Here is a 22,140-nt window from a genome sequence, read left to right as displayed (position 1 = left end):
TGGATTAGTCAAAGATTTTGCCAAAATGCAAAACACCAGCTGAATAACTGCCTGTCTGCCAACACCAAAGGCAGCAGGAGACCCAGTAAATTGGGGAATCATAACATCAAAACTACCTGAAATACAAAAGAACAAAATAATTACATGTAAACTGGTACCCGAATCGAGACAAGTTACAGAAACAACTCTGGTATGGGAATGTGAGGCCAAGGATAAGAAAGATCAGATGGAACCTTGGGACAGTGCGTGGTCTGTGAGTATTCTTCAAAGATTTCAATATATGGCAAACACCCCTTGGTGTATTAAGTGGGAAGGCCCCGAGAATGAAACAGATCCAGCAATAACGAACACTGACACTAGTAGCAGAACGAGGGCAGACAAAGTAAGTTGGTGGGCATGTAATAAAACTTACGACTGCACTTCAGATGATGAAGAGATAAAACAGATGCCACCCCTGGCAATAGCCCTACAATTTGGTTGTGCTTGCAGAGGGATCAAACATAAACCAGGCAGAGTGAATTATAAAGTAATTATAGGGCGTACCAGGATTACAATCCGAGGTCCAGGACAATTTGTATGGGCAGCAAGTGATGGTACCTGGACAACACATCTGCCTGTAGACAGGAAAGTAAAGGAGATTACTTTAGGCCTCCCAACCTTATGTCCAATTTGGAAATTTGGAAAAGGTCCCCATTTAATGGAAAACATGAACTTCTGCAGATAAGAGCAAGACGAGAAGTTCTAGATGATGAAAATCCACATGACACTTGGCAAGAACCCTCTAGTGGAGTGAAATTTGGATGGGCCCTAGAGTCATTGCTTGCTCCTATAGCAAACTATCAGAGTAGAGAGATGCTGTACAAACTTACAGGTCAGGTAGGTAGACTGGCAAGAGTTACTCGGGAAGGATTTAAAGAATTAAATATACAATTACAAGCCACCACAAAAATTACTTTACAAAATCGATTGGCCCTAGATATGTTACTCCTGAAAGAGCATGGAGTATGTGGATTTTTAAAGGGACAAGTTGATCATTGCTGCGTTCATATCCCAAATGTAACTGCAGATGTAGAATATGACATCAATCAGCTGAAACAAATAGACCATGAAGCACAAGAAGAACAAAAGGATTTGGCTACAACCTGGTTAGGAAAAATCTTTAAAGGATTAGGGTGGAATGTGAGTTCATGGATTAAATGTATCATTGAGAATGTGATAATCTTACCAACTGTATTCTTAGCAATTTGGTTAGTTTACAGCATCTAAAAGGAGAGATACAGAAGAAAACATCCTGGAACATGAGGATAATAAAGGCACTAACACAAGATCCACGCCCACCATCTTCTGGTTCTCCAGTTTGTAACAGCATCCACGACAACGTTTACATCAACCCTGGATTTGAAGAACCAAATACGAACTGAGGAATAAAGGACTGTATTAAGTGAAAACATTTACACCTATAGTGAAGTGAAAATGCCTTCAAAGGGGGGAGAATGATAGTGGAACCCTGGAAAAAGTTAGAGATAGAATCTAAAATGTTAGGCTTTGTGCTTTCCCAGATCAACTACACCTGCGTAAGCAGTATGATAAATTATATAATTGTTAGATGTGATGATTGTTTAGTAATTAAATGTAATTATTATATAACCATAAGAAGAATAGTGAGAAACTATGTTGGAAATTCAAAGAGGGGCTAAATTTATGTATACAATAGAACAATATAAGTTTAATAATTAACATAAAAGTTATGTAACGATAGAGTATAAAACATGATCATTTCGGATGTATGGTCGGAGTCAGATTTGGGTTGAATATACCCCGATTCCCAGAGCTCTTAATAAAAAGCACCGCATATAACCCCCGGGATTATGTGTTTTTGAATGCTAACAGCCTCAGAGGAGGGAACCATGCTGTTTGTCAAAGGCACTTGGGGTCAGAGAACAGTGCCAAAACTCACTGTGCCAAAATAATTTCACAGTCTGGTGAGTCTGGTTAAGAAAATTGTTAGAGAGATTCCTCTCCCCAGTTAAGATGATAATGAAATCAAATTCAAAATGAATTTTATTGAACAGTAAATGGGAGAGAATAGGGGGGACAGGAAGGGAATGATAGGAAAAAGAGCCCTCCCCTGGAGCAGGGTAAGTGTGACATTGTCCCCTATGTGCCTGGCCTTCCCGGAGTGGAGATTTTACACCGGAGCCAGTTTGGGTAAGCGGGGTGGTATTCACCCCCTGAGCAGAGATTACCCCACTGTTTCAGGTTGCAATGCAAGATGTAACCAAATGCATGTTTTTATGACCATCTTCATCAACTGTTATAAACAGGTGGGGCAGTGTTTTTTACCTCTTCCATGACTCAGCCCTGATAACGCCCTCCAGGGGAGATATCTTCTGATAATGGGCCATTGTGTGGCACTGCAAGACTGATAAAATTCCATCATCCTCTTGTGGGATGCTCTGCCCAAGGGGAGGATCCAAGCATTCCTACATGGATATAAGCTGAGACTTGCAACACCAGGAGCAGCTTGCCTACTGGACTGCCAGAGGACAAGAGCTCCATAACCTCCACTGGACCTTCAGAGGAAGACCAGACCCTTCTACAGGATCACTGCTTTGACAGAATCACGTTCATCTCTCCAACAGGACTGCAGCCACTATTTAATTAGACTGCAGTCACCACCCTGACCAGCAGGTTATATCCCGACCCTGTCAGTTTAAGGCAGTGTTTCTGTATCATTGCCTTGATCTTCATTTTCCTCTTAAATTGTAATTCCGGCTTAGACCCTTCCCCAGGTTTGCCTTCCAGTACAAAACTCAACGTGCTCATCTGTTGTTTTCCTCCAAAAACAGGATTTCCCATTTCCAAACCTTTGCCAGATGGAAGAGGAGGCTGCAAGGAAAAGGAACATGCCCAGGACACCGAGGCAGGTGAGGAGGAAGTCAGTGCCCCTTTCCCTCTCTCTCCTGCTCCATCTCCCAGCCCAGGTTGGCTCCCAGCTGCAGGACAACCCTGCTGCCAAGGCTGTCCTGCCGGAGATGGGCTAGGGGGATCTCCTTCCCCTTCCGTGTGGCAAGGAGGCAAATCCCATCCTCTCCTTGTCCTTCCTCCCCCAAGGAAGGAGCTCAGGATGGAGACCAGAGACGACAAATCCCCACAACAGAAGCTCATGGAAGCGGCTGTTTTGAGTGGCTCCATGGCACAGGAATCCAACGGGGAGGAAAATCCCCAGAGATTCCACAAGAGGAGGGGCTCCAAAGCCAGCCAAGGGTGCTCTGAGGAGGAAAGACCCACCCTGTGCCAGGAGGGTGGACAGAGGTTGATCCAGAGCTCGGAACTGGTGGTCCATGAGCAGCTTCATGATGGGGAGAAGCCACACAAGTGCTTGGAGTGTGGGAAGAGCTTCAGGCAGAGCAACCACATGATCAGCCACCAGATGATCCACACCGGGGAATGGGCCTATGAGTGTGGGGAGTGTGGGAAGGGCTTCAGCTACAGATCCGCCCTTGCCATCCACCAACACATCCATATTGGGGAGAGGCTCTATGAGAGACCCATTTGTCAGGAGAGGTTCAGATCAGCTCCCATCTCATCCACCACCAGCAGATTCACCGAGGAGAGGCCCTTCTGCTGCCCTGACTGCGGGAAGGGCTTCAAGCACAACTCCACCCTTGTCAACCATCGGCACATCCATACCAGCAAGAGGCCCTATGAGTTTGGGGAATGTGGGATAAGCTTCAGCTGCAGCTTCCACTTGATCCACCACCAGAGAATCCACACTGGGGAAAGTCCATACAGTGGTGGGGAATGTGGGATGACCTTCAGTCGGAGGTCCCAGCTGATCATCCACCAAATGATCCACAGTGGGAAGAGGCCATACAAGTGCTGTGAGTGTCAGAAGAGGTTTCAGACCAGCTCCAATCTCCTCAAGCACCAGTGGATTCACACAGAGGAGAGGCCCTTCCGCTGCCCCAGCTGTGGGAAGGGCTTCAAGGACAACTCCCACCTCATCACCCACTGGCGCATCCACACTCGGGAGAGGCCCTACAAGAGTCCCCAGTGTGGAGAAAGCATCTCCATGAGCTGTCACTTTACCAGACACCAATGGACGCACTGGTAAGGGAAACCCTGCAAATGCCCCAACTGCTGGAAGAGCTTCGTGCACCGCTCCAGCTTCAACACCCTGGGAGGATCCACGTTGGGCAGAGCCCTGGTAACTCACATTCAGTGATCTGTGCTGGAAGGACACTTGGCTTGTTATCCTTTTGGTTTGGTCCCAATTTCCTCATGATTTTTCTTTATCGCTTAAAAACATCTGAAATAGGATTAAAAAGAAAGAAATTTATCAAAGATGTCGAAAGTTCCATCAGTTAACAGTTACTTGAGAAGGCATTTATAGTTTGGGGACATATTCTGGAAGATTTGTGGGTTCTTGGGGCATTTCAGGAAGTGTTCTCCATATCTTTGCACTCCAAAAGTAAAGAGAAATTGATCTGTCACCTCAAAATGACTCAGTCCCACTGAAAACACCACAATCTGACCCCAAAGGGCTCAATCCAACCTCAAATTGCCTTGTTCCCACCTCAAAAAAGTCAATCCTATGCTAAAATTACTGAATTCCACAGCCTCCAGGGTGAGATGGGATTGGCTACAGACTGGGAGAAGTGGGATCCAAATTTGAGGGTGTGGGATCGGGATTGTGGGACCTGGGTGTGTGGGATGCATTTTGATAGTAAATAAAATTTTCAGAACTATTAGTTTCTGTCCCATTAATTTTCCATCATTTCCAGTTTGTTTTTCAGAGTGCCACCTTCTCAGCTGATTGTGTTTGTGCCCTCCTTTCCCTCCTGCCTCTCTTTGCCTGCTCTGTTTCTCTCTCAGTGGCTCCCTTGACCCAGGGCAGCTCCCACCACAGACCCTGCCCTGATTTAATTCCCAATCCACGAGCTACAACAACCATGGGTGAAGTTATGAACGCTGGCAGTGAAATGTCACTGTAGGATCTTGCTGCGCTTGGCTTTTATCTCCTTTTAAGGTCTTTGCATCCCAGGGCAGGAACACCTTTTCCTGGCTGGGAACTGGAATTCCAGCCCCTGGGAGTGTGTTCCACGGATCCCAGAGGGGCATTCCCAGGGTTCCCAGGGTGCTGCTCCTGCCGTGCCTCCCAAGGAGCTGTGCAGGGCCAGGGAACAAGGTCCAGCTGCTCTCTTGGTTCTGCAGTACCACAAGGGCCCCGGGTCCATGAGTTTCCCTACTGCCAGCAGCGGTTCCTTGGTTCCCATGATGCCCTGCTGTGTCACCATGGATATTTGGTTCCATGAGGTTCTTCTGTGTCACAATGGCCTCCCTTAGTCCATGAGCTTCCACAGTGTCACAATGGCCTCCTTGGATGGGCAGTGTCACAATGGCCTCCTTGGATGGGCAGTGTCACCATGGACTATTGGCTCCATGCAGCCCTGCTGGGTCACCATGGACTCCTTGGTTCCATGAGGTTCTGGGGGTGTCTCCATGGTCTCCTTGGATCCACAGTGTCACAATGGACCACTGGATCCACCTGGCCCTGCTGTGTCATCATGGCCCCTTGGTTCCATGGGACCCCAGGGTCACAATTGACTCCTTGCTTCCACATCAACCCCTCGGTCCCAAAATGGCCCCTTCATTCCATAAGGAAGACAAAACTTTTGTAGAAACATTGAGCAAATCCTGCTTAACACACCTGGGAACATCTGTTGTAATTCAAGAGAGAGGTTAAAGGTGAGGATGGCACCAGCAGCTTCCATCTGCAACAGAGATCCAGGGAAAAGACAGGGACAGAGAATTCAGCTGGGAGACTCAGAGAATTCTGCTTCCAGAGATCATTTCTCCTCACACTGTCCCTTGGAGAAAGGTGACACCTTTCCAGGGCAGCCTGGCCTGAGCAGGTGGTTCCTGAGTGGGGTTTTTTGTTTTGGAAACCTGCTCAGGCTTTTCCATTTTTTCCTTCCCAGAAGGAAAACTTCTCCTGGGCCTGTGTGCAGGCAGAGCCCTGAGGAGAGCAGGTGGGACATGGTGCAATGGGCTGGGATATGGAGCTGCAGAGCTCAGGGAACAAGGTTCTGCTGCAGGGCACAGGGATGTCAGTGCCAGGTGGGTCATGTCAGACATGGTGAGGCTGGTGGTGAGGAACAGCTTATCCAAACTGGGTCAGCCCTCAAGGGGCTCATTCTTCTCTGTGCCCAGACCTCCTAAGCATCAAGATCACCTGGGAATGCTTCTATCAGCTCTTTTTGTAACTGGAAAATAAAAAATTACTCACTTGATTAATGAAAATGTCATGAGGTGCACTTTGAAATCTTCCTCCTTAAAGATGCTCTAAACAGACTCCAGTGTGCTGCACAAGGCCTGGAGACATGAACACCACTGAAGGAAGGGAAAGAGCTTCTAGAGGGCTTTCTGCATTTTAATCAGCCCTTACATGGGTTGAGGCTGAGTCCAGGACCCTCAGGCACTGAGAGAAGGATGAAGAAGCTGCTGAAGGAGTCAGAAGCAAAACTCCAAGTCCCTTGGAGCATCACTGGGCCCCAACGAGGGTAGGAAGTGCCAAAGGCTCCCCAGGGACTGATGAGGGCAGATCCTTGAGGCCAGGATTGCAGGCAGCCAAAGGCTCTGAGCAGGGAACTGCAATGTTGAGCAAGGCCTGGGCTGGTTGGGGGAAGGAGAAAGGCCAAGGCCTGAGCCCAGCCTGGGCCAGCAGGGCCTGTCCCTCAAGGATGGCTCAGGGTTGTTTGTGGGGCAGGGGGATGTGAGGGCAAGAAAGGACAAATGTAATAAACCTCTGTGACACTGCAGATCCTCACGGAACCAAGGGGCCAGTGGGACACTGTGGGGACTCATGGAAACAAGAGGCCACTGTAAGCCTGCAGGGCTGGAACACCCTATAACACTGAAATGCTGGGAGTAACCAAAGGTTCATTTACTCGAGTTTTGGTGCACAGGAGAAACATCAAACAGACACTCTCAAAATGGACAGATACAAAGAGTATTATTGGTAGGAAGGGGCCACAAGGATCATCAAGTCCGGACCTTAAGTGAATGGCCCACACAGGGATTGAACCCACAGCCTCAGTGATGCCAGCACAATGCTCTAACCAACTGAGGTAAGATGTCAAAATGACACAAAATTGTACTGACAAAATATAGACAGTCGAGGAACTTTGGCAAATGTTTTAATACAACATCCACTTCAACATAAATCTCTCATCATAGCTTTAACTTCATTAAACTTAGCCCATTTAACCTCAAAACCTTTAACCCGTATGATATTAAGTTACCCAAAATAATTTCAGGTAAGTAGGATTAGAAGGAGAAAAAATAGAAAATAACAGAAAGACAGAAGATGTTTAGAAAGACACGCACATATAGAAAGGCACCAGCTACTCAGGTTCCAGCATCACCAACAGAGGAACCCCAGGAGAAGACAGGATCCACACCATGAGCTGGCTTCGTGCTCCGGCTTTTAACCCCTGGGCCTTCATGGGCCTGCCCCTGGGGTGGGACTGCCAGTTGCTTGTCCAATCAGAGTCAGGGCAGGCACCAGCTGCTCCTGGTGTGTGATTGATTGACAGCTCAACCAATCAGAGCTGGGTTAGCATCACCCCCTGCTGTGTGATTGACAGCTCTGCCAGGCCAGAGCTGGGGGCGGGGCTCTGTCCCACCACAAACCAAGGCCTGACCTGGCCCTGGCCCCACATGGGCATTCTGAGCATCCCAAGGTGTCTCGGGACATCGATCTCATCCAGCCTCTGACAACAACCATGGTGACTCTACAGAACCTCATGGGGCCAAGGGGCTCTTGTGACACTGTGGTGCCTCATGGGATCAAGGAGACCATTGTGAAACTCGGAGGCCCCAAGAAACCAAGCGTCCATGGTGACCTTGTGCAGCCCATAGTGTAACAGATGAGCCTATGTGACATAGCAAGGGCGCATGGAGCCGAGGGGCCACGGTGACACATCAGGGCTTTGTGGAACCATGAAGCCATTGTGACATTTCAAGGTCCCATGGAAGCACGGGGCCATTGTGACACTACAGAAGCAAGGGGAACATTGTGACACTGCAGAGCCTCATGGAACCAAGGAGAGACCATTGTGACACTGTGGGGTCCCACCAAACCAAGGGAACATGGAACAGATCTGGCTCGCTGGGCCTCCTGGGGACCACCTGACAGGTCCAGCTGACCTTGGCATGTTGAGGGCTGCTTCTCATCTACCCCTGGAGCACTGGGGCTCTGGGCTTTACTTCCTATGGGAGAGAACTGTCCTTCTCCTCCAGTGGCCCATGGCCAAATTGTGATTCCTTCTCTAAATTTCCTTATATGCACAGATTGTTCCCAGATGAAATCTGCCAGGAGAGACAGATCTGCCTGCCTTGGCCACCCAGGGGCCACCTCTCATCTGCCTTTCAAAAGGTGAGACCAGGGGATTTTCTTTCTTATGGGAAAAAAACATCCATCTCAACCAGGCACTCATGGCCAAAATTGGGCAACTGCCTCTGGAATTCCCTATATCCAAGGATAGCTCCCAGACAAAAGCTGCCAGGACTGACAAGTCTGGCTGGCCTTGGCTTGCTGAGGGCTGGCCCTCATCTGCCTCTGAAACACTGGGGCTCTGTGCTTTCCTTCCTAATGAAAAGAACTCTTCTTCCTGTCCAGGCACCCACGGCCAAAACTGAGATTCCACCTCCAAAATGCCCTATCTCCAAGGATAGCCCCTAGACAAAAGGTGCCAGGAGAGACAGGTCTGGCTGGCTTGGCCTGAGGGTGGCCACCTCTCACCTGCTTCCAAAACACTTGGACTTTGTGCTTTTGTTTGCTGTGGGAAAAAAACACCCATCTTCACCAGGTGCCCATGGCCAAAACTGGGATTCCACCTCCAAAACTCCTCACATCCAAGGACTGCTCCCAGGTGAAAGCTTCCAGGACAGACAGGTCTGGCTGCTCTTGGCCTCTTGGGAGCTGCCTCTCACCTACTTTCCAGAAACTGGGGATTGGTGCTTTCCTTCCAATGGAAAAGAACCATCCTTCTTCTTATGTCACTTGGGTGAGAAATTGAGATTCCTCCTCCCAAATTCCATATATCCAAGGATTCTTCCATGAGAAAAGCTGCCAGGGCAAACAGGTCGGGCTGGCTTGGCATCCAAGGAGCCACCTCTCTCCTCATCTGCCTTTGAAACACTTGGGCTTGGTGCTTTCCTTCCTTTGGAGAAGAACCGTCCTTCTTATCTACACAGAAATGGCCAAAACTGGGGCTCCACCACACAAAATTCTGTATATCCAAGGGTTGCTTTCAGACAAAAGCTACCAGGACAGAAAGTCTGGCTGGCCTAGGCCTCTGATGACCACCTTTCATCTGCCTCTCAAACACCAGTGTTCCGTGCTTTCCTTCCTATGGAAAAAAACCATCCTTCTCCTCTGGGTGTCCATGTCTGAAATTGGGATTCCATCTCTAAAATTCTGAATATCCAAGGGTTGCTCCCAGGCAAAATCTGCCAGTACCATCAAGTCTGGCTGGCCTTGCCCTCTGGTAGCTGCCCCTGCAACACTGGGGCAGGGTTCTTTCCTCCCCATGGAGATCCCTGGGACACTGTAGGGCCTCATGGAACCAAGGGGATCATGGTGGCACCACTGGAGCCCATGGAACCAAGGGGATCATTGTGGCACCACTGGAGCCCATGGAACCAAGGGGAACATGGTGGCACCACTGGAGCCCATGGAACCAAGGGGCCATGGTGACACAGAAAGGCTCCATGGACCCAGAGACCATTATGACTCTTTGGGGCCTGATGGAACTATGGAGACCATTGTGACCCTTCAGGCCCTCGTGTCACCAAGGGGGCATTGTGGCACCTCAGGGCCTCATGGAAGCAAGGGACCATTGGGACACTGTGGGGCCCCATGGAACCAAGGGAACATGGAGCAGGTCTGGCTGCAAGTACTGAGCCCAGCTGGGGTCACGAAACAATCTGCAGGCCCCAGGTGAGATATTAACTCTTTCACTGCTTCCATCCTCCCTCAAGTGAGAGAAAAGGACAAAGTGCAGTCCTACAGAGGAGCAACATGAAGACACCAAGGTCAGTGAAGGGGAAGTTGAGTCCCAGATGGGAGGGATGAGGAGATGCCTTGATCTTGGGGCTGAAATCCTCTTGTAAAGCAATAGAGAAGGATGTAACTGATACATCAGACTCTCTTTTTCCCTGTATCGCATTGAAAATTATGGGGAACTGACTTGTTCAGCAAAGACCTCCATGCTAAAGTAAGCAAATGTTGAAGTAGCTGTGATCCCATGAGAAGTTAGAACATTGAAAAATGGAAGAGTGATGACATCCTGTGCCTTCACTGAGAGAAGAAAAGTATCTCTGTTCTCAGAGATGAAGATTATTTCAGAAATAGATGAGGAGAACGTTTGCTCTTAAACAGCTCATCTTTAAACTAATACCCCACCAAGTTGACATGGCTCATAAACACAACTGTAAAAGAGCTTTGAAAAACTGGGAGGGATGTCACAGTTGCAGATTTTTCTGGGCAGTTGCTATTCATGGAAATTGAGAGCCACAAGAGAAGTGTTTCTTCTGGAGAAGTCTCCATAGCATTAAAGAGAGACTCCTCTCCCTAAGTGAACTCAAGAAAGACTATTCTAGTTGAGGTAAACTGACTGAAAATTCTAAGTTTGTCTCTTTTTATTGTCAGTAAGAAAGAAAAGGTTGTAGGGAGAGGAGAAGTGTTCTGAAAGTTTTGTTCTTCTTACTCTTTCTTTTAGTTGCTCTTAATGAACTTTTCCTTATACCCTCTTAAAGTTTTGAATCTGCTTTGCCGTTCTCCTAATCTTATCACACAGGAGGAAATGAGTAAGTATATTCTGGTGAGTGCACTGGTAATTAGCCAACACTGAACTCACAACAATAATTGCTGCATTCTCCAAGAAATCTCAAATTGGTGAACGAAAACCACTACAGAAATATTTCTGAGGAGCTGCACTACAGCAGAGGGAAATCAAGGCAGAGCCATGGTTTGTCAAGACTTGTTTGATCCTAATGAGCCACGTGGTGCATTTGGAGCTGAGCCCTGGATTCTTACGGCCTGAGAGGAGATTCCACAAACCTTTCCAGGAGTCAAAGTCAGAAGAAAACCCCAAAGTGTCTCAGAGCATGGATGGGTCCCACTGAGGTCCATCCCCTACACAGGCTCCTCATGGACTCCTTGGAGGAGAGAACTGGAGGCCAGGATGGCACAAAAACTTCTAAGAGATTCAGTGTGGAAAGGAAAATCCAAAGTACTTTAAAAACCTTGAGTATCTCAAAGTATTAATGAGCACCACTGAGTGTCAGTACAAAGCTCTCAAGGGATTCGTTAAAACAGATAATTGGGGCCATGATTGCACAAACCTCTCAGAGAGTCTGTATCAAGAGGGAAACACCAAGTACCAAATAACTGAAGTACCTTGAAGCATTAATGAGCCCCACTGAGTGTTGTTACTGACAAAGCCTCTCCAGGGACTAATTACAGCAGATAATTGGAGGCCATGATTGCAGAAACTTCTCAGCGACTGCCAGGCAAAAGCCAAACTCAAAATCCTTTGAAAAACCTGCAGTCCCTTCAGGGAGCATGAAGGAGCCCCCAGGGACATTCCTAAACAAGGCTCCCCAGGGACTGCTTCCAGCAGATCCTTGAGGCCACAGGGATGTGGGTTAGGGGGGATGCTGAGGGCGTGACAAGGGGCTGACAGTGCCCAGCCTGGCTGGGGCTGTGCCAGGAGGCCCCAGGGCCTCAGGACAAGGTGTCTCCTCACAGCCCTTGGTGGCACAGACCCTGCTGTGCCCCAGGGCACCAAGGCTTGGCTTCTCTTTGTCCTCACCTGTCATCACTGCCTGCAGTTCTCTGCTCTGCCTGGGGCCTGGGGACACTTTCTCAGTTGTGTCCTTCAGTGGGACCCATTAAAACTTCAAGAAACTTTGGAGTTGGATTCTGCCTTGTAGTTCTGGAGAGGTTTCTTCGGCTCCCTCTCAGGGACTGATGTTCAGAGCCTAAGCAAAAAGCCCCAGAGGCTCATTAAAGTCCTTGTGCTGTGTCTGTGCTGCTGAGCTCGGCTGGGCTCCTGGCACAGAGGCACCTCCTGGTAACCAAGAAGAGCTCCAAAAGCACATTTCTCCTGATGAGCAGCTCTTCTGCCAGCCCAGCAGGGCTGGGGCACTGCCTGCAGCCACCCCGGGCACAGCACAGAGGCACAGAGAGCTTCAATCATTCAGGGCTGGGAAGGTGCTGAGAAGTGCCTGGGGCAGAATCACTGCCAATCCTTGGCACCGGATCCTCTGGCTACAGGACAATGCAGCTGCAGCTCCTGCAGCCATCTCCTAAACCTGGAACATCCCAGTGCCTACAGACCCTGTGAGTACATTCTCTGATTGTCTTTTGTGCAGAGCAGCCAGAGGTGCCCAGGGATGTCCTGCAGAGCAGGGTCCTGCAGCCCAGGGCGCTATGCTGGGGCAGGGACTCTGCTGCCTTCCAGGGACAGCTCTCAGTCAGCCCTGGCAGCTTCTCCCAGCGCTGGGGAGAAGCTGTGGGGGGAAGGAGCCACCCTGAGCAGGGCAGGGGCTGCTGCTGAGAGGGGCTGGATGGGGCAGGCTGCTCTCAGCTCCAGACCAGCATGCGTACAGCTCCAGAGCACACTTCCCAAAGAAGGTAAGCCTGGGATTGCTGTAAAGATCAGGAGCTTTCCTGAGAGTGTTTTCAATTTCTTGCTTGGAGAAGGATGGGAATGTTGGGGTGAGGACAAAAAGATTTTTTCATTTTATACATTTTTCATATATTTGTAGCTCTATAAATTACTTTTACATAGTTATAAATCTATAATCCTTATTTAAGTCTATTAATCTCTTAATGAACTTTATTACTATTATATACTTCTATAACTATCATCCTGTATTTTCTATTATTTTCCCTAAGCTTTTTCTATGATTTTAGAAAAATAAGCTGATTGTCTAAATACATTCCTGAAATACATATAGTATACAATACATATAGTATCCTGTATAGTCTTATTATCAGGAAGAGGACCTACAAGAACATTTTGTTTTTTGACCAGAATGAGAGCAGTCATAACAAAAATAGAAGGCAAAGAAGCCCTTGGACTTACTTCAATGGATTGAGCCAGGGGTGTGCAACTGGGGTAAGTGAATCTCCTCTTGGATGTTCCTGTTAAATATCCTAATTAATCAACCTTAATAAATTGTGTAAATGAGGGCCCGGGTGTTCCCCATCCCCACTGGGACACCTGGAAGCTTCCAATAAGTGTCTGGTTTTTACTTTACTGTTCTAACACTGTTGCAAGGGTTTTTTGATTTTTTTTCTCTTTTGATTATAAAAAACAAGGGGATGAGAGAAAAAGAACAGGAATTGTAATCCCAGAATCCCAGGACATTCTGAGTTGAAAGGGACACACCGGATCGTCCAAGGAATGTTTGCACATTTACAGAGACTCCAGAACTGTAACTTTGGGTGGTCTGTCTCTCTGCTGGGAGCCTCCCAAAGGGCCCTCAGCCACTCCTCAGCCCTGGACAGCAGCAGCATCACCTCTGCAGGGCCCAGCAGGGCTCTCCTGAGTTGCCCTTGCCCAGCTGCACACAGAGCCTGCCCCAGCCAGGGCCCTGCACACAGACAGGTTTCTGCAGGGCCCCAGCCAGGGCACACAGGCAGGGATGGGCTCTGTGAGCACGGGCAGGGACAAGGCTCCTCTCAGGAGGGAATGTCCAGGCCCAGGGACATGCTCAGGGAGGGAGAGGGGGCTGAAGAGAGCAGTGCTGGGGGCAGGAGGGCACTGTTGGTGTGTGGGAGGTGCTGGACACAGCTGGGCAGAGGAACAGTGTCCTGAGTGCCTGGCTGTCTCTGCCCTGCCCTCTCAGGCACAGCACCACAACATCTCTTGGTTCTGCCCTGCCCTGATATTGTCACTATTATCTGCCATTCTCAGGGAGGCTCTGGCATTTGCAGCAGCTGAGTCAGGCACTGCCCTTGGCATTCCTGCAAGGCAGGGCTGTCCATGGGAGTGGGGTGTCCAAGCTTCCCTGGCACCTGTGGGGCTGTGGGCAAAGCAGTCCATGGGAAAGGGGAATGACCTGAGCCCGCTCCCTGAGATCCCATTATGGGCACAGCTGGGGATCTCCTTGCTGTGTCCTTCCAAGCTCTGAGCTGCCCTCCTGGGTGCAAATCTGTGCCAGAGCCTCTGGGAGTTCCCTGAATGTCCACGGGGAAGGGCAGAGCTGCCACAGCTGAGGAAATGCTGTTGGGTTTGCCAAGGGAGCCGTGAGTGTCCTTGGCACAAGGAGGTGCTGAGACCTTGCCCAGACACCTTTAGAGAGGGTGAGACATTCAGGGATCCCTCTGCTCTGGGCAGGGTCAGGTTTATCCCAGGGTGATCCGGGAGTGTGATTGTGCTCTGATTTCAGCCAAAGGTGCAAAGCCAGGGCAGTTTGGAACAAGCCCATCCAGCCCCGCATCTTCCCTCAGCCACAGGGAATCCTTTGCCTCTCTCGTCTCTCAGTGGCAAACTCTGAGTGCAGCAGGAATGCCGGGGATTTCTGACCTCAGAGAGCCAGAAATGATGTGTGGGTAGGAAAACAATTCCTTAAACCAGCTCCTGCCACCCATGTCCTAAAAAACTAGGAGTGCAGATGCTACCAAGCCTGTCTTCATTCTGAGTGATTCCCCTGACAAATCCTGAATATCCAGCCTTGTCCCTCTGCCACATGGCCACAAACCTAGGGCAGTAGGGCAGGGATGGCTCCTTGAGGGCCCCCATGCACAGACATGGCTGCTCCTGGCACACTCAGCCAGCACAACTGGAGCTCAGGCAGGGACCCGGGTGAAGGATTTCCCAGAGCAGGAACAAGGGTGGGTGAGTCCCAGTGGGACAGTGTCCTGGGGTGACGTTATGATGCTTGTACCCCATTCATATGTTCTGTGCCTTTAAGACCATCTCTGAAGAGTGAAAGTTTTGTTTGGGTTTCTCTTATCAGGGACACAGAAATGGGCAGTATATAGGGCTGTTTTCGCTTCTTGCTTTCGGCTTGCTGCTTTGCTTGCTCTCGTTTCTGCTCTCGCTTCTGCTCTGCTTTGGCCTCTGCTTATTAGCTAGTTTAGCTAAACAGTCCAAATTCCTTCCTGGACTGTTTCTCCTCTCCTGTTTCTGTGACCATCTCGAACCTGCTCCAGACTGGGACCTGGGAACACCGAGGGTTTGCACCGTTTGGATGCAGCAGCTGCCCCAGCACTGGAGGGACTGAGAACAGAGCAACCACCCCTGGAAGAGACTTTCTGATTTTGTCATCTTTCTCAGAGCAGTGTCATCTGGTATTGTGCATTTTGTGTGCTGAGGGGTGCTGTGCCAGTCAAATAAACAGGTTCTTTCCACTTCTCTCCGAGGAAATCTTCCTGAACCAGCTGAGGGGCTGTGTGGGTTTGCTTTCTGGAGGGGCCCTCCTTTGCAGATTCTCTAACAAATTTGCCCTAAACCAGGACAGACAGTCTGCAGGAAATGGCCCAGATTTGGCTCAAAGCAGCCTCTCCTGACTTGTCACTGTCCTTTATCCATGAACAGGTTCCCATGTGCAGCCCCAGCAAATGTCCAACAACAGCTCCATCAGCCACTACTTCCTGCTGGCACTGGCAGACACGCGGCAGCTGCAGCTCCTGCACTTCTGCCTCTTGCTGGGCATCTCCCTGGCTGCCCTCCTGGGCAACGGCCTCATCATCAGTGCCGTAGCCTGCGGCCACCACTTGCACACGCCCATGTTCTTCTTCCTGCTCAACCTGGCCCTCAGCGACCTGGGATTCATCTGCACCACTGTCCCTAAAGCCGTGCACAATTCCCTCTGGAACACCAGGACCATCTCTTACACAGGATGTGCTGCACAGGTCTTTTTTTTTGGATATTTCATCTCGGCAGAGTTTTCCCTCCTGACCATCATGTGCTACGACCGCTATGTGTCCATCTGCAAACCCCTGCACTACGGGACCCTCCTGGGCAGCAGAGCTTGTGCCCACATGGCAGCAGCTGCCTGGGCCACTGCCTTTCTCTATTCACTGCTGCACACAGCCAACACATTTTCCCTGCCCCTGTGCAATGGCAATGCCTTGGATCAGTTCTTCTGTGAAATCCCTCAGATCCTCAAGCTGTCCTGCTCTATATCATATCTCAGGGAACTCGGGGTCGTTGCAGTTAGTGTTTGTTTGGTATTTGGCTGTTTTGTGTTCATTGTTTTTTCCTATGTGCAGATCTTCAGGGCTGTGCTGAGGATCCCCTCTGAGCAGGGACGGCACAAAGCCTTTTCCACCTGCCTCCCTCACCTGGCTGTGGTCTCTCTGTTGGTCATCACTGTAGCAGTTGCCTACCTGAAGCCCCCCTCCATGTCCTCCCCATCCCTGGATCTGGCCCTATCAGTTCTGTACTCAGTGGTGCCTCCTGCCCTGAACCCCCTCATCTACAGCCTGAGGAACCAGGAGCTCAAGGCTGCAGTGTGGAGACTGATGACTGGATGCTTTCAGGAACATTAAACTGATGGCCCATTTCTGCAAATCACTTCTAATGAAATCATCTTTGATACTTCTTATTGGCTTCAGTGTGGAAGTTTGTTTTCTTTGCTTTATTTTTTTCATACTATCCACAAAGACGTGTCATTCTTTCTGCCATTTCGCATTTTGTTTCTCTCCACCTTCCCTGTGGCCACAGACTGTGTCAATGGGGGGCTATGCTCTTGGTGCCTTTAAATGAACTAAAGGATCTCCCAGGAGAGTTTTCTGCAGAGATGCCCTTTTGTTGCCTTCTCTGCAGCTTTAGCAGCAATGTCTGTGTGCAGAGCTGGGGGCAGAGCAGTGCTGGCCTAGCATCTGTGCCCAGCAGCAGCAGCACTTGGTATTGCCAGTGCTGCTGCCGTGGCCCTGCCCCACTGCCCTGAAGGCCCTGGTGTTGCTGTAGGGCCTGAGTGCTCTCAGGGCTGGGCACAGCCCTGGGGGTGGCAGTGCCGGAGCTGCAGCAGGGACAGGCCATGGGCACTGCTGGGGGAGCGCTGATGCCTCAGGCCAGGCCCTGGGGGCTCCAGGCTCCTTGCCCAGACTCTCTCAAGAACACAGCCAGGCCAATGCTCAGCACAGAAAACCCCCGTGAGCAGCCCCAGGCTGGCCGTGGGCAGGCTGGGGGCAAACAGCATGGCTGGGGCTCTGCAAGGGCCCTGGGGGAGAGGGGAAGGAGCAGCAGAGCAGGGGCTGATCCATCCCCATTGTGTGCTGCACAGCCCAGGGCAGTGTCCCAGAGTGTCCTCAGGGAGCTGCCAATAAGGTCCCCCCTCTGCAGCCCTGGCCATTCCCCCAGCTCACACAGGTGCCCCATCCTTGCAGGCACAGACATGGCAGCACTGCCTCAATAGCCCCCGTTTGCATTGCACAGAGCAGGTGGGAGCACCCCCAAGCTGTTGCTGTGGGGACATGAACCTGAGGGAGCACAAATGCCATCAGGCCCTGAGGCCAGCAAGGGCTGGGGGACACCAGGGAAAGCACTCAGCTTTGTCCTGGCGTCTGCAGTCAGCCAGAAAGTTTGTTCCCATCAGCTGGGAGTTTCCTGTGCCACTGCAGACGCTGTTGGTCAGAGCCAGGGCTACCTGGCAGCCACCCCCAACTGCCCTGAGCATTTCCTTTGCTTCACCTTTGCTTTCTTTACTCTTCCTGTTACAAATTTCTTCCTATTACCCATGCCTGCTTCCTCTCCTGCAAACAGCCCATCCCTGTTTGCTCTTTCCTCTCTGGCCCCACTCCCCATTGCAGTTCCTGACTTGGCCCCATGGGAGCATTCCTTGGGCAGCAGGATCATCCTACAGGTGCTGCAGGAATTGTCTGCAGGCTCCTGCAGTGCCTGGTGCTGCTCCCTTGCCAGAGGCACCCCAGGCCAGGGGGGCACATCTGGGCTGCTGTGTCTGGCTCTGGGGCTCCCTGTTCTGGGCAGTGAGGAGGAGTTGCAGAGGCTCTGCAGAGCTGACAGGATGGGTTTTGAGGCTGGCAGGAGAAGCTGAGGGACCTGGGCTGCTGGAGGTCCTCAAGAGGAGGCCCAGGGCTCATCCTGCAACTGTTCCAAGGGTGCTTTCAGAGAATCCCAGAATCAGCAAGATTGGAAAAGTCCTTGGAGATCATCCAGTCCAACCTGTGCCCTGACACCACCTTGTCTCCCCTGAGCCTCCTTTTCTCCAGGATAAACAACCCCAGCTCCCTCAGCCACTCCTCCCAGGACCTGTGTTCCAGACCCCTCCGAAGTCTTGCTGACCTTCTCTGGACACGCTCCAGCCCCTCGATGTCCTTCCTAAATTGGGGGCCCCAGAACTGCAAAGAGCACTCGAGGTGCTGCCCAACCAGTGCCAAGCACAGAGGAAAATTGGGTGCTCTGCTCCTGCTGGCCACACCGTTTCTCATCCATACGTGTCCCAGGGCTTTAATGAGGGAAATGGTGGGGAGGAGGTAGGAACAAAGTAGGATTGGTTGTCAGCAGCCATGAAGGATCTTTATTTTCATCTCTGTCCAGACTGCATTAGAAGGTGCTGGGGGTCAATATCAATTGTAAATTGTAGATATGAACCTATAAAGAGGAAAAGGAAAGAGGAAAAAACATTTCTCTCTGATTTTATTTTTTAAGATAGCAGATAAACTTTGAATATATTTTAGAAATGTGTACACCACAGAAAAATTGAAAATCTAAATTATTCCCAAGAGCTTTCCTTGTTCAGTTCGTTTGAGCAAATACTTATCAGTTTTTGTCACTGAATTCCTGAACTGAGGAGATCCAGAACGAAGAGGCCTCTGGAGTAGTAAAATTCATCAGCAACCTCCAAATGGCTGAGGATGCATCCCCATCAGAGCAGCAATGAATAGAATTTGGCACAGCTTTGTGGCTGCCCCAACTCTGGGATGGGCCCTGGGCCTGGAGCAAGAGCAGCTCTTGAGGGCCCCAAGGCCGAGGCTCTTGTGCTGCCCTGGGCAGATGGGATGGCAGCAGGGGCTGCAGAGCTCTCAGCACCTCAGCCCGAGGGGAGCAGGGCAGCCAGGGAGCCTCCTTTGGCCTTGGCCCAGCACCTTCCCCCATGGCTGGGGCTGAGTCCTGTGGCAGCTGCAGCTGCTGCTGTGCCCTTGCCAGGGGCTGAGGCCGTGGGGCAGTGCCCAGAGCAGCCTGGCCTGAGCAGAGCTGTGGGGCCAGAGCCGGCTGGCCTGGGCTGGGGAGAGGCCCTTGGTGCTGCCCAGAGCTCAGGGCAGCTGGCAGAGCTTGCAGGGAGCTGGGCTGGGCTCAGAGAGCCTGGCCCAGAAACCATCAGTGTCCATCTCAGCCTGGCTGAGCGTGCAGGGGCAGGACTCAGGCCAGGCCTTGTGGGGCAGGGCCAGCACCTGTGCAAGGCATTGCAAACAGTCAAGTGGCCCACAGAGGAGGCTGCTCTGTGCCCTTGGTGGCATGGACAGAGCAGGGAGGGGGCCCAGGACATTTGTCAGCACCAGCCTCTGTGCCCAGGCCTTGGCAGCCCTGGCTGCTGAGCCCAGCTTTGGCCTGGGCTAAGCTTGGCTGTGGCCCAGCTCCATCCTCCTGCGGGGCTCAGGGCCTGTTCCCAGCCATGGCCAGCCCTGGCTGCCTCTCTGCTGGCCCAGGGGCCGGCAGAGCCCAGGGCAGGGCTGTCTGTGCAGCCCCACAGGTGCCCCAGGCTCTGCAGGAGCTGGCAGAGGCTGCCCAGCAGGGAGGCCACAGGGCACAGAGCCCCAAGGCTGATGTGGGCACCACAGCACAGGGGCCGTTCCCAGCCGCAATGCTCCTGGCCTGGGCTGGGCCTGCACAGGGGTTGGGCCGCCATGGCTGGGCCAGCACAGGGCCACAAAGGGGCCACGCAGGTGCTCTGGGGCTGACAGCAAGGCCAGGCACACACAGGCAATTGCTGAGCATGGCCTGTGCTGGCCAGGCCTGACTGTGCCAAAGGCAGAGCTCAGCTGCCCTTGGGGGCTGCAGCAACAGTCCAGAGCCCAAAGAGCCTCCATGGCTGTGCTGGAGACCAAGGTTGCAGGAGGGAAATGCAGAGCTGCTGCGGAATGGGGAGGGCATTGAATTCCAGCACACACCTCAGCTCTCTGATGATCCCGACACCATGCTGGGCCCTGTTTCAGATGGGAGCAGAGCAGATGTTGATGGGACAGGAGCCCTGTGAAGCTGTCATGGACCTGCAGCTTGCAAGGTGCTCTGCTCTCCCTCAGTTGCTCTTGGAGAGATCCAATCCCAGCTGGGCACCTCAGGGTATGAGTGGCACTGCCTGTTCATGGACACACAGCATAAGTCTGCCAGGAAAGGGGCACAGGTTTTAATACCTGTTAGTTTCATCATATACAAACAAATCTTTATTATCTGGGTCATTTCAGTACTTTTAAGAAATGGCACAATTTTCCCACCAGGAACAGGAATTTCCTGGAAGTGTACTGATGGCAGGAGGAGAAATACTGATCTTCCCTTCTACTGGTGTCACCAATATTCTGTTTATTACTTCTTTTCCCTTTTCCTTCAGGTGTTTTCAGCTCCTCTGTTGAAATGGCAATATCTAAGGACATCTCTTCTATTACAGCAGGTGGATCTATGTACTTCTACTGCTCTCTGATTTCCTCCTCTAGATGCTCTCTGGTCATTCAAGTGCCTCTCAACTGGCTGGCTTCATAGTTTGAGCTGGAAAAAATTGCCCAATATTTCTGAAGTTCAAATAAATATATAATAAATATCCTTTTAATTGTGTTTTTATCTATCACAGAATTACCTTATGTCTTTGTCTAAAACTGTTCATGTACAGAAATCCCTGGGGGACGGGGCACATGTCAGATGCTGCTGGGACAACACAGAGAGCTAAGGGAAGAGCTGTGATGGTTATTAAACTGTTCAAATGTACAAATTGTGTCTGTTGGCAAGAAACCTTTCCGTGCCTCTGAGTGTCACCAGTCCCTGAGCCCAAAGGACACAAACATGATGAGTTGTGGTTCCCACTGCAGGGGCTGCACATGGACCTTGGCTCTGCACAGGAGACCTCATCATCCCCTTTCTCTCTTTTCCTTCCTCTGGGCATGGAGGGAGCTCCTGACTTCAGCCTGTGACTCGTGTGCAAAGAGCAAATCTGGGCAGAATCGGGGCAGGGAGGGTTTGGGGAAACATTGGGATCTGTGCTGGGCACAGAAGGTGTTTTCCATTGCTCTGAGACTGTCAGCTGTGGAAAGTAGATTTAATATCCAGCAGAGAAATGACTTTTGCCTTTGATGGAGCTGTACCTTCCCCTGACTTTGTTGGCTGACAAGAAATGAACATCCCTCTGTCTTGGACAGCTCCTTCTCCAAGGAAAGCAGGTGGGAGTTGGAGCCAAGGAGCTGAAAGCTGCAGGTGCAGCCTGGGCTGGAGGGAGCTCAGATTTGCACAAGGCTGCTCTGAGTGCCAGGGCTTGGATGGGGAAATGGTGGAGTGGGGATAGGGACAGAGTCTGATTGATTGTCAGCCATGGAGGGTCTTGATTTTCATATCCATTCAAACTGCATGAGGAGGTACTTGGATTCAGTGACAATTGGAGATTGCACATATCAATTTGTGAACAGGAAAAAATGCTATACAGGATGAAAAAAATATTTTCTCACTGTATTTTTAAATATAATGCATTCACTTTGAACACACTACTGAAATCTGTCAAATTAACCGCAAATGATTTGAACATTAAATCGAATTTTCCCCTGAGGCTTGGCTTGTTAAGGTGTTCTGAATGTCAATGAGCCCTTGGACACTGAATTCCTGCACTGAAGAGCTGAATGCTGAACAAGCCTGTGCAGCAGGAAAATTCAGCAGCAGCCTCCAAGGTGCTGAGGATGTCAGCAGCCCCTGCTGAGGCCATCCCTGCCCAGAGACCGTGGGGGAATGGGCAGACAAGGAGAGCGTCCCTGGGGCTGGGGCAGCACAACTCAGAGGCAGCAGCGGCTCCAGCTGGAAAATGGAGTGTGGAATGTGGCTAGGAAAGCCCTGCCTGGGCTGTGCCAAGCAGGACAGACAAGCCCTTACTGCCATTCCCCAAAAAACTCCCTCA

General features: G+C 50.8%; 1 protein-coding gene across 1 annotated transcript; it reads left to right on the top strand.

Moving 5' to 3' along the window:
• Positions 1-12,654: 12,654 nt before the first annotated feature.
• LOC132077249 (olfactory receptor 14J1-like) lies at positions 12,655-16,579 on the top strand. Its single transcript, XM_059478793.1, has 3 exons — positions 12,655-12,709; positions 13,113-13,196; positions 15,624-16,579. Exon 3 carries the CDS (start codon positions 15,647-15,649, stop codon positions 16,577-16,579), a length of 933 nt encoding a protein of 310 aa, XP_059334776.1. The 5' UTR covers positions 12,655-12,709; positions 13,113-13,196; positions 15,624-15,646.
• Positions 16,580-22,140: the final 5,561 nt, after the last annotated feature.

Source organism: Ammospiza nelsoni, chromosome 9, assembly GCF_027579445.1.
Source record: "Ammospiza nelsoni isolate bAmmNel1 chromosome 9, bAmmNel1.pri, whole genome shotgun sequence".
NCBI lineage: Eukaryota > Metazoa > Chordata > Aves > Passeriformes > Passerellidae > Ammospiza > Ammospiza nelsoni.
The sequence above is the reverse complement of the archived record's forward strand: the minus strand, read 5'-3'. Positions and strand labels throughout refer to the sequence as shown.